Here is a 12,428-nt window from a genome sequence, read left to right as displayed (position 1 = left end):
ACCTTGCTTCATAAGCTTGACAGCCCTTGTGGATGAGGTCGCGTCAGGTAGGGCAATTTTGTGCCAGCAATTCCCAAGAGGTCATGTCTATGTCAAGCGACTTCAGAGAGGCCTTTAGTGTGTGTCTTTGTAATGTTTCTTCTGCCCTCCATGCGAGCGTCTTCCAGCAGAAAGTTCCCCAAGAAGGAGCTGCTTGGGTATGCTCTCGTCCGGCATGCGGATGGCATGACCTGCCCACCGGGACTGTGCTCTCATCAGCAGTGTGTGAACTGATGGTAGACTTGCTCTAGAGAGAACTTCAGTGTCTGGTATTTTGTCTTGCCATCTGATGCCTAATATTCTGCAAAGACAAGTCATGTGGAAATGGTTGAGCTGTCTTGTATGCCTTCGATACACAGTCCACGTTTCACAGGCATACGGGAGGGTAGTGAGTACCACGGCTCTGCAGACCTTCAGTTTTGTTGCTGGGCTGATTCCTCCATATTCCCATACAGTGGAGTGCAGTCTACCGAAAGCAGAACTTGTCTTTGCTATTCTGCAGTTACCTTCTGTATCAATAGTCACTGCTCAGAAGAGGATGCTGCCAAGGTAAGTAAACTGGTCCACTGCCTGCAGTTTCTGATTGTGATTTTGGGTTCTGTGTACAGTGCATGAGGAGCAGGCTGGTGCGTGACTTCAGTCTTTTTGATGTTGATGGTGAGTCCAAAGTTTTCACAAGCCATGGAGAATTTGTCCATACTGACTTGCATCTCTGGCTCTGAGCCAGCATACAGGGCGCAGTCATCGGCAAAGAGGAAGTCTCTCAGAACAGTCTCCTTCACTTTGGTAATAGCTTGAAGTCTCCTCAGGTTAAAGAGCTTCCCATCCACTCTATACTTGAGGCAGATTCCAGCATCACTGTCCTGGAAGGCATTATTCAGCATGACAGTAAACATCATGCTGAATAGTGTGGGTGCGAGCACACAGGCCTGTTTGACGCCAATGGTGACTGGGAATGCCTTAGAGGATTCTCCGCTGTCCAGCACCCTGGCCATCATGCCATCATGGAAATGGCGTACCATCTGAATGAATTTGGCGGGGCAGCCGAACTTTGACATGATCTTCCACAGGCCTTGTCAGCAGACAGTGTTGAAGGCTTTCATGAGACAAACTTAATTTTCTGTACACTAACTCATAGAAAGTGACACTATGTATTGTATTACTGACAAGTTCTAGATCTCACAAACTTGCCTTCAAAGTCAGTAGTAGCTTTTACCTTAGGCAAGAACAAACAGACCCTTTAGATTCAAAAGGGAATTTTGAGACCGAGACCACGTTTCATTTCTATAAGAATATTGATAAGTGTTACTGCACTGAGCATAAGAGCATGACTAGAAAAATGAAGAGTGCAGACTAGAAATTCCATCATGCAGAGCAGCAGTAAGAGCACACAGAAAGCTGGCCAATTTTCAGCTAAATAACATTAATCAAAATAAGCAATCCAAGGAAAATACTGTGACTCCATTGACATTCTCCATTGTTGAAACTGAAGAGCATAATAGCTAAAGGAACTCAGCAGGCCAGGCCACATCTATGGTAAAGAGCAAACAGAAGCTGTTTCGGGCTGAGACCCTTCATCAGGACTGGTGAAACTCATAGGAACATTAGGGCTTAGCACCTACTCACAAACAAAATCATTTACTGCCTGCTAAGACCAAAGTTGATACTCCGCTTCTATTCAGGAGCAAATAGCAATAAAGCATCCATGAAAAGCATAGAAACATAGAAAACCTATAGCACAATACAGGCCCTTCGGCCCACAAAGCTGTGCCGAACATGTCCTTACCTTAGAAATTACCTAGGGTAACCCATAGCCCTCTATTTTTCTAAGCTCCATGTACCTGTCCAGGAGTTTCTTAAAAGACTCCATCATATCCGCCTCCACCAACGCTGCTGGCAGCCCATTCCATGCACTCACCACTCTCTGTGTAAAAAACTTACCCCTGCCATCTCTGTACCTACTTCCAAGCACCTTAAAACTTTGCCGCCATTTCAGCCTAGGAAAAAAGCCTCTGACTATCCACACGATCAATACCTCTCATCACCTCTGTCAGGTCATCTCTCATCCTCCGTCACTCCAAGGAGAAAAAGCCGAGTTCACTCAACTTATTCTCATAAGGCATGCTCCGCAATCAAGGTAACATCCTTGTAAATCTCCTCTGCACCCTTTCTATAGTTTCCACATCCTTCCTATGGTGAGGCGACCAGAACTGAGCACAGTACTCCAAGTGGGGCCTGACCAGGGTCCGATGTAGCTGTAACATTACCTCTCGGCTCTTAAACTCAGTCCCACAATTGATGAAGGCCAATATACCATATGCCTTCTTAACCACAGAGTCAACCTGCACAGCAGCTTTGAGTGTCTCACGGACTCGGACCCCAAGAACCCTCCAATCCTCCACACTGCCAAGTGTCTTACCATTAATACTATATTCTGCCATCATACTTGACCTACCAAAATCAACCACCTCACACTTATCTGGATTGAATTCCATCTGCCACTTCTCAGCCCAGTTTCGCATCCTATTAATGTCCCAATGTAACCTCTGACAGCCTTCCACCCTATGCACAACACCCCCAACCTTTGCGTCATCAGCAAATTTACTAACCCATCCCTCCACTTCCTCATATATAAAAATCACAAAGAGAAGGGGTCCCAGAACAGATCCCAGAGGCACACCACTGGTCTCTGACCATGCAGAACATGACCCATCTACAACCACTCTTTGCCTTCTGTGGGCAAGCCAGTTCTGAAGATCCACAAAGCAAAGTGCCCTTGGATCCCATGCCTCTTTACTTTCTCAATAAGCCTTGCATGAGGTACTTTGTCAAATGCCTTGCTGGAAACCATATACACTACATAAGCAGAGAAACCTTCCTTTGGATAAGCAAGGTAAAAGAGTTCAACTACCCTCTCCTTTAATTATTGCTTAACTGATTCTTAGAGAACTGTCTGGCTTAGCTCTACTGCAAAGGTAGGATTTCCATGCTTTTTTATTAATGTTGAAGCCCAAATCTTATTACTGGACCCAACTTTTACATTCATTTGTAAATCTCTTATTTCATCAGGTGAGGAAAATAAAACAACTAAAATGGAAAAAGGTCCTCCACACTGATTTTCACTGCCCTATTCCTACTAGATGAGTACTATTATTATTTAAAATCACTCCTAAAGGAGATTAGATTTAACATTGGCTTTATTGCATTAAATAAATATTCTATTCAATCTTATATTACTATTACACAAGGACTTCAGCAATCCAGTTTCAGAAGCAGTGGTGGATGAAGAGGTGTGTAGGAAATCTCTCAGGCTTTCTCCTTTCAAACCAGGAATTATCAGCTCCCTTACTTTGCTCCTTTAACTATTCTTCTCTGGGCTTTCAAGGTTTCTATCATTATAAAATCAAAATAAAGGAACAGAGCTTTTGTGCAATAAGTGACCCATAGAAAATTATTTCAATGTATCAAATATTGATTTATGTAAGCAAATATAAAGTTCAAATTCTATTAAGCTGCACTACATGTTACAAATTGAATTCCTTACTAGCACTGATTGTAGGAAATAGGCATTTGTCTCCTCTGTACCTTTGATGAATAAGTTTTATTTTATGCTGTATTTAGTCATATGGGTGAGAATATTTCTAAGTTTAATTTAGTCTGTGTTCACTCATCCTAAAACATATTTTCATGAAGTACATTATTTTGGCCTGTGGTCATGTAGAAGCATATCAAATTTTGTATATTTTTCTTCACTTTAAAACAATTGCTTCTGTCAATAATGCAATTGATATAATACTGATGTATCATAATATAGTCATTGGCATGGAATTTTTTTCTGCAATTTTGTCTGTATTGCTCTAGGTAAAGAAATGTTTGTGAAAAGAACTCTGCTGCCTATTGGATAGGAGCTTTAGAAGCATCGCCATAAACTACAATAAATATTTCACCTGACGTGCCACTCCCTTTAACTCTCAAAGAAGATTTAAAATGATAGAAAAAGATTTTTAAAAACACTGCCATTGCTACGGACAATGCTAAAGTCATGCTAATGTATTCCAAGAGCCTTGAGAAATTAAAGACTTGTGTCATGAGAAAAGATTGACAAGTTGAACCATACTCAAAGGCTTGAACAAGGTAGATGCCAAGATGATGCTTCTCCTTGTAGAAGCATCTAGAACTGAGGGACACTGTTTCAGAATAAGAGATCATCTACTTAAGAAGCAAATAAGCAGGAATTTCCTTTTCCAAAAGTTCAAAAATCTTGGAGTCTACCACAGAGAGCTATAGAGGCTGAAAATGTCTAAGGCTGATACAGATCTTTGGGGCACAGAGGAGTCAATGGTTATGGTGGACTGGCAGGAAAAGTAGAGTCAAGATCCAGTCAGTCTTAATAGGTGATTGATAGCTGGTGAGCCAAAGGGCCAGTTTCTAAACAGCATCTCTCCATGACTCTATAATCTTACTAAGATATGGAGCAGACTCAATGATCTATAAATTGGTATGTTATTGTCATATGTACCAAGGTACAATATAAGCTCCATTTTGCATGCCATGCATACAGATAATTTCATCAGTACATTGAGGTAGTACCAAGGAAAAGCAACAACAGAATACAGAGTAATGCATACAGTTACAGAGAAAGAGCACTGCAGACAGACATAAGGTGCAAGGTCAAGATAAGATAGATTATGGGGTCATATTTGGGAGCCGTTTAATAGTCTTTTAACAGTAGGATAGAAACGGTCCTTGAGCCTGGTGGTAGATACTTTTCAGGCTTTCGTATCTTCTGCCTGATAGGAGGGGGTATTGCCTATCTATGTTCTTGTACACAAGTCCTTAGACATATAAATGCAATTAAGATAATTCAGTTTCTCCCATAACACAAAAAGAAATACAGTCTCTTTACAGCAACCATTAGAATCATAGCAGTAAGACTGAAGAGCCTCAATCAAGTCTCAAGATTGCATGTTAATCAAACATTATGTTGTCCTAAACTATTTGGATTGGTCTGGTAATGTACCCAATCCCATACAGTCATTATACACTTTATCACAGAAATAGGCCTTTTGGCCAATTTAGTACCAGCCTGGTCTTCTTCCAGTCCCATCCACCTACATCCTGACCATAGTCCTCCAAATCCTCTTCATCCATGTAACCTCTCTTAAATGTCACAGCTGACCTTGAATCTACCAATTCCGCCGGCAGTTCGTTCCAGACTCACAAAACCCTCAGTGAAGTAGTTCTCCATCAGATTCTCCTTAAATATTTCACCTTCACCCTAAACTTATGACCTTTGGTTCTAGTCTCACCAAACCCATGAGGAAAAAGCCTACAAGCATTCACACTACCTGTACCCCTCATAATTTTGTATAGCTCTGTAAGATCCCCAGCCCCCTCATTCTCCCGCTTTCCAGGTAATAAAGCCGTAACCTCTTCAACCTTGCCCTATTACTCGGGTCCTCAAGAACTAGCAAAGTCTTTGTAAATTTTCTCCGAGCTCTTTCAAGAGTTATCTCATTGGAACAAGTACAAAATTAATTCACTCACCTGGATTAAAGTCAGATCTCCCTGCTTCAGCTTAAAGAGGTAGTTCCTGAAAGAAAAATGGATTTATGTGATTGTGGCCTACTTGATGCTCAATGTGATCAGAGCAATCAACACTACAGATTCCAACTCACTCTGCCTCTATGGAAATGTGTTGTCAGGCTTTTCTGAGCAAGGATCACAGAAAAGTTCCTCAGAATTGAACACCAAAGTAGCTTCCATAATTAGTGTAACGTGTACATCTAAATTAATTCCAGAAAGGATATTAACATCCTGCAATGTCTAAATAAGGACTCCTAAAGAGTCACTAAGAATGAATGTTTATAGATGTGATGAAAAGCTCAAGGAATTGATTATTTTCATTAGAACCAAGAAAATTAAGAAGCATCAAGTAGAGATTTCAAAATAAAGGAAATTGAAAAACAATGAAAAGTTTTTTTCTTTTAAGCTGATTACTCCAAATAGAGAGCTAGCAACACTGCAACTCTAAAAATGAATTCCACTATCCCATCACATAAATCCTATAGCTCAATATCAGCAACTTCTCAACAGGCAGGAAATAAAATATGGAAAGCAGTCTGATTCCTTCATATATACCAAAAGCAATTTTTGATTCCACAGTGCAGAATAGAAATCCATAAGGTTCATTATAAAGAAGCAACATATTAATTAACATTTTAACTTCAGGGTCTCCTTGTGACAATCTCTCCTCAGCCCCAAACACTTTCACTCAGATTCAATTGATGGCCCCCAGCCCACATTTATTCCCTTCCCTGAATGTTCACTTGTCTTCCTCAGCTTCTCTCACACAAAAAGCCACTTTTCTCATCTTCCTGATCTCTTGGGACTATCCCCAAGGAACCAGCTATGACTGTTTTGGCTAACATTCTTTATCAGTAGGAAAGTACCTTGCCAGTCGCACATGGGAGAAGGGCCAACAATATTTTACTGTGGTTCTGGTGTTAAGATCAGCAGGTCTTCATGGTCCTAAGTACTTCAGATGTTAGATTATTTTCAGTCTCAATCAGCCCTCTCCTAATTATTTGGCACTAAATTCAAGATGTTTTAACAGCTGCACAAAACTGAAACATATAAATTAAAAGGCACAGGAACTCCGCTGTTTATGTAATCTTAATGAACATATTCTTGGTAATGTTTTGTTATGTGTAATTTAATTACAGATTCTAAACTATATTTTGATCATGTTGCAGAAAGTCTTTGATAATAACAATATTATTTTGAAGCAATGCTGTTGCCATAATTTAAACAGTGCTACATGTATTGGCCAGTTAAGGTACCTAGTTGTTTAAAATAAAAGATGGCACGTATTCTTCTGTTTCCTTCACACTTTTTCCTTTAAAAAGTTTGACCAACACTGCTACTGGACAGCTATCTAGTTTGGCATTAATAGCACAACATGCTGAGGAAAATCATCACTCAATTTGTCAGAAAACTTAACAGATATGAAATATAATCACCAGTTTTAGGCAATTTGGAATTTTTCTTTGGGCTGCTCCTAAAGCTGCACAAATCTTCCAAGTTGGCCACAACATAAACTAAATCCCCAAAAAGCAAGCGAGCATAACTTCCCAGACAAACTAACACACAGCTAAGTCCTGTGAGGCGGTTATATTCATATCTTTCATTTAAAAGCTACAACAATGCTATTAGCAGAAAATTATTATTAAACAGCAATAGTTTCTCTAAAGATAAAAATCAATACCAAACCTCTTACAACACAGATTATCTTTTTTTTATAACATCTTATAGGGTAATCAAGACTGAACTGAGTAGATGAGAGCAGTCAAGTAAATAAAGCAAAACTGATTGATTTGGGGATTAAAAGAAATATCCATTCGTGTTGGAACATTACAAAGCATGTAAAAATTACAGCTTCCAAACCCATCAAGGGTTGCAATAAATACAAAAAGAAAAATATTCCTTACTTTGCTCCAACGATGAGCTCTTTTTGAGAAGGGTCAAAGGTCAACTGTGAGTAGTCCGTTACATTTGCAGCTTTAAATATGTGCAGCCATGGCACAATGTCTGAGAAGAAAGTAGAAACATCTGTAACCTACAGCTGCCAACAAGGTGGTGCTCAATAGACTTGTGTCAATGTCTGTAATCGAAATGCACAGAGTTAGATTAATTAAATCTGACACAAAGCCCTTGAAATCACGTCTCATCATTAAGTTTGCCAGAATTATGCCCTAGATTTATTTCACTCTGTCACCGAAGTGTTTGTCTTGTCAGAATTACAGCAATATTATCACCTAAGTGCCACCTCTACAAGGCCCATAGGGACTAAATTAAAGCATCACTGGAACAGAAGAAAATAAACTTCCAGATGTACTACAGTTTCCCAGAAATATAACTGACAAGATTAAAAGTCCCTTTTTCCAAAATTCTGAATTTAGAATCAACAAATAAAATATGTGCTTCCTGGGGTTTTCCCATCATTTTTTTGGGTCAGAATCAGAATAAGGTTTAATATCACTGGCACACATCATGAAATCTGTTGTTTTGCAGCAGTAGTTCATTGCAATATATAACAAAAAATAAGTAGAGCAAAAAGAGAGGGCAAAAAAGTGAGGTAGTGTTCATGGAGTTGTTGTCCAGTCAGAAATCTAATGGCAGGGGGAAGAACCAGTTCCTGAAATGATGAGTGTGCGTCCTCAGGTTCCTGTACCTCACTTTGATGAGAAAATGGCAATGAGAAGAGGCCATGTCCTGGGTGATGGGGGTACTTAATTATAGATGCTGCCTTTTTGAGACATCGCCTTTTGCAGGTGTCCTCAGTGCTGGGGAGGCTACTACCTATGATGGAGTTGGCTGGGTTTACAATTCTGCAGCTTTTTCTGACCCTGTGCAGTGACCCGTCCATACCAGAGGATAATGCAATTAGTTAGAATCTCTCCATGGTATATCTGTAGAAATCTGTGTGTCTTTGGTGAAATATCAATTCTCCTCATACTCCTATGAAATACAGCCCTTGTCATGCCTTCGTTGTAATTGCATCAATATGTTGGGCCCAGGATAGATCTTCAGAGATGTTGACACCCAGAAACTTGAAATTGCTCACACTTTCCACTGCCAATCAATCACTTGATGAGGACTGGTATGCATTCCCTTGACTTCCCCTTCCCTGATCTTACTGACATTAGGTGTAATGTTGTTGTTGCAACACCACTCAGCCAGCCCACCTAACTCACTCCTATACACCTCCTCATCACTATCTGAAATTCTGACAATAGTTGTGTCATCGACAAATTTATAAATAGCATTTGAGCTGTGCCTAGCCGCACAATTGTGGGTCTACAGAGCAGTGGGATAAGCGTGAAGCCTTGAGGTATGTCAGTGTTCATTACCAGTGAGGAGGAGATGGTATCTCCAATCCCTACAGACTGCGGTCTCCTGGTGAGGAAGTCAAGGATCCAGTTACAGAGGGAGGAACAGAGGCCCAGGTTTTAGAGCTTGTTGATTTGAACTGAGGGTAAAATTATATTGAATGCTGAGCTATAAACAATAAACAGCAGCTTGATGTAGATATTAAGGTTGTCCAGGAGATCCAAGCCCAAGTGGAGAGCCAGTGAGTTTGCATCCTCTGTAGGCCTAGTGTGGCAAGTTGCAATGGTTCTTTGAGTAGAGAGAGGAGCAGGACCTCTTTGCTCATGAGCTTGGCCAAGGTAGTTATTCACAAGTCCAGGCACTGAGAGGACTATTCGTCCCGATTGCATAAGTTACTGTACAAGGACACAATACAGTGTCTGCTGGGATTCAAGGACTTTGGCCATCACTGGCCCTCATAGGGAACTGAAATGTTTAACAGAGATTTTACTTTGACATTTTTACTTTGTTACACAAAACAAACTTGCTTTAAATAAACACAGGTGTATTTAAAAAAAACTATTCTCAGGCAAAGTCTAGTTGTAAGAATTGTTCAAATTTTAAATTACCTGCTGAAAATAGCACTAAATTGCAAAGAATTAAGGATAGATTTGGGATCTTTTTGCAAAATTTGCAAAAATTTAATTTCATGCATTACTCTTTTGTCTGAATGATTAATAAATATGCACTTCTGCAATAATACAACTGATGCAAAGTTCCTCCTGCTCCTTAAGCAGTAGCTGTGGTCTGTTACTTTAAGCATCATACTTCATATACCTCAACTGAATTGCTGGAAACAAAATTGACTTCTCTCTCTGTCAAGACATATTTTTAATGAATAAATAGAGGTTCCAAGTTTCACCCTCCCAAGTTTCCCTGTGGAATTTGCTTCACCAGGTTCATTAGCATTCTTTTTTGAAAAGGAAGCTTTTGCTCCCTTCCCAGGGGTCTACCACCTTTTCTTCTCCCCAGTAGCTGACACTAGTAATTTAGTGCATTGTTCATATTTGAATCTCTGGACAACACTTGAAATGTTTCTTTCAGCTCCACCAGTTCCTACACTGGCTTGGATTGACTTTCTTATTTGGCATTTGATAAAATACCAAAAGAACAAGAACTCCTGAGAAGTCACTTATCTCAAAACCTGGAAAGCGTCATCGTAACTGAATACAGAATAGAATATCAGAAGAAAAAAATATTTTCAAAATTTCACCTTTTCAAAAATGGTATTTGCAGTTCAAAGAAACAGGAATAAAGGAAGAACTCCAAACCCTGCTTCAATCAATCTTTCAACCACAGGGATCAAATGGCAGGAACAAGTTAAAAAACAAATGGCAAAACTAACACTGTACTTTTAGTGCATGGTCTTCACAGAGAAGATGAGTCAATCAGAGAGCATGCTAACCCCAGATACATCATTATGGTATGAAAATTACATCAAAAGACTGTTTTGGAGGACCTCAGACTATAATATATCTATTTATCTAGAGAAATATATATATATATCTTTTTATTTAGAGATTCGATGCAGAATAAGCCCTTCTGGCCCTTCAAGCCATGCCACCGAGCAAGCCCCCAATTCACCTGATTCTAATCATGGGGCAACTTACATTGATCAAACAACCTGCTAACCAGTATGTCTTTGGACTGTGGGAGGAAACCAGATCAGGCAAAGGAAACCCACGGGAAGGACATACAGTGACCCCTTACAGAGGATGCCAGATTGAACTCCAAACTCCAATGTCCAGAGCTGTAATTGTGTCATGCTAACACTACCATAGATGGATACCATGGATGGATTAATTGCCTGAAAAAATTGAATCTAGAAAGGTTTGAATAAGTATCTGCATGTACTTCTGCAATCTAAAGTTCAAATAAAACACAGTTACAATGAAGATTAGTGAAGAACACGTTAAACCCCATGACTACCACAACACACTAAAACAATGCTGGTAAATTCTCCTCCTCCAGAATGGCCCGTGGGCAATTTTACAGATATACAATTACCTATAGCTGTAAATTTTTCAAAAGCTTATTTCATTATTAACATTTGCAGTTGAACATTAGATCAATTATATTTGGAATAAAATTGAAAATTAATTCAACTTACAAACCTCCGTTACTTTCCAAATGCTTTTATGTCTTATAACCCAAGTGCATTAACACTTGCCACCAATTAATTGATCTCCTTATCAGGTAGTCAAGCCTAAATATTTGGGATTAGTTTGTGAGAAATGGGAGATAAGAAGAAAAGTACAGAACATATAACCATATAACAATTACAGCACAGAAACAGGCTATCTCAGCCCTTCTAGTCCATGCCGAATGCTTACTCTCACCTAGTCCCACCTACCTGCACACAGCCCATAACGCTCCATTCCCTTCCTGTCCATATACCTGTCCAATTTTTTTTAAATGACAAAATCAAACCTGCCTCTAACACTTCTACTGGAAGCTTGTTCCACACAGCTACCACTCTCTGAGTAAAGAAGTTCCCCCTCATATTTACCCCTAAACTTCTGCCCCTTAACTCTTAACTCATGTCCTCTTGTTTGAATCTCCCCTACTCTCAATAGAAAAAGCTTATCCACGTCAACTCTATCAATCCCCCTCATAATTTTAAATACCTCTATCAAGTCCGCCCTCAACCTTCTACGCTCCAAAGGTTAAAGACCTAATTTGTTCAACCTTTCTCTGTAACTTAGGTGCTGAAACCCAAGCAACATTCTAGTAAATCTCCTCTGTACTCTCTCTATTTTGTTGACATCTTTCCTATAATTCAGTGACCAGAACTGTACACAGTACTCTAAATTTGGCCTCACCAATGCCTTGTACAATTTTAACATTACATCCCAAATCCTATAATCAATGCTCTGAGTTATAAAGGCCAGCACACCAAAAGCTTTCTTCACCACCCTATCCACATGAGATTCCACCTTCAGGGAACTATGCACTATTATTCCTAGATCACTCTATTCTACTGCATTCCTCAATGCCCTACCATTTACCATGTACGTCCTATTTTGATTAGTCCTACCAAAGTGTAGCACCTCACACTTATCAGCATTAAAATCCACCTGCCATCTTTCAGCCCACTCTTCTAACTGGCCTAAATCTCTCTGCAAGCTTTGAAAGCCAGCTTCATTATCCACAATGCCACTTATCCAATTTACCACCCCAATATCCAGATCATTAACATATACGACAAACAACATTGGACCCAGTACAGATCCCTGAGGCACACATCTAGTCACCGGCCTCCAACCAGACAAACAATTATCCACCACTACTCTCTGGCATCTCCCATCCAGCCATTGTTGAATCCATTTTACTACTTCAATATTAATACCTAACAATTGAACCTTCCTAACTAACCTTCCTTGTGGAACTTTGTCAAAGGCCTTACTGAAGTCCATATAGACAACATCCACTGCTTTACCCTCGTCAACTTTCCTAGT

General features: G+C 39.8%; 1 protein-coding gene across 4 annotated transcripts in view; it reads right to left on the bottom strand.

Moving 5' to 3' along the window:
* sema5a (sema domain, seven thrombospondin repeats (type 1 and type 1-like), transmembrane domain (TM) and short cytoplasmic domain, (semaphorin) 5A) overlaps positions 1 to 12,428 on the bottom strand; it is a 225,063-nt gene that overhangs the window by 115,941 nt on the left and 96,694 nt on the right. For all 4 annotated transcript variants that reach the window (XM_059972528.1, XM_059972527.1, XM_059972530.1 and 1 more), the window contains exons 5-6: positions 7,530 to 7,629; positions 5,587 to 5,632 (exon numbers count right to left, since the gene is read on the bottom strand). In XM_059972528.1, the coding sequence (XP_059828511.1) occupies positions 5,587 to 5,632; positions 7,530 to 7,629 (146 nt within the window). The remainder of the gene's footprint in view (positions 1 to 5,586; positions 5,633 to 7,529; positions 7,630 to 12,428) is intronic.

The sequence above is a fragment of the Hypanus sabinus genome, chromosome 6, assembly GCF_030144855.1.
Source record: "Hypanus sabinus isolate sHypSab1 chromosome 6, sHypSab1.hap1, whole genome shotgun sequence".
NCBI classification, from domain to species: Eukaryota; Metazoa; Chordata; class Chondrichthyes; order Myliobatiformes; family Dasyatidae; genus Hypanus; species Hypanus sabinus.
Note: the sequence above shows the minus strand (reverse complement) of the source record. Positions and strands in the feature narration are given on the sequence as shown.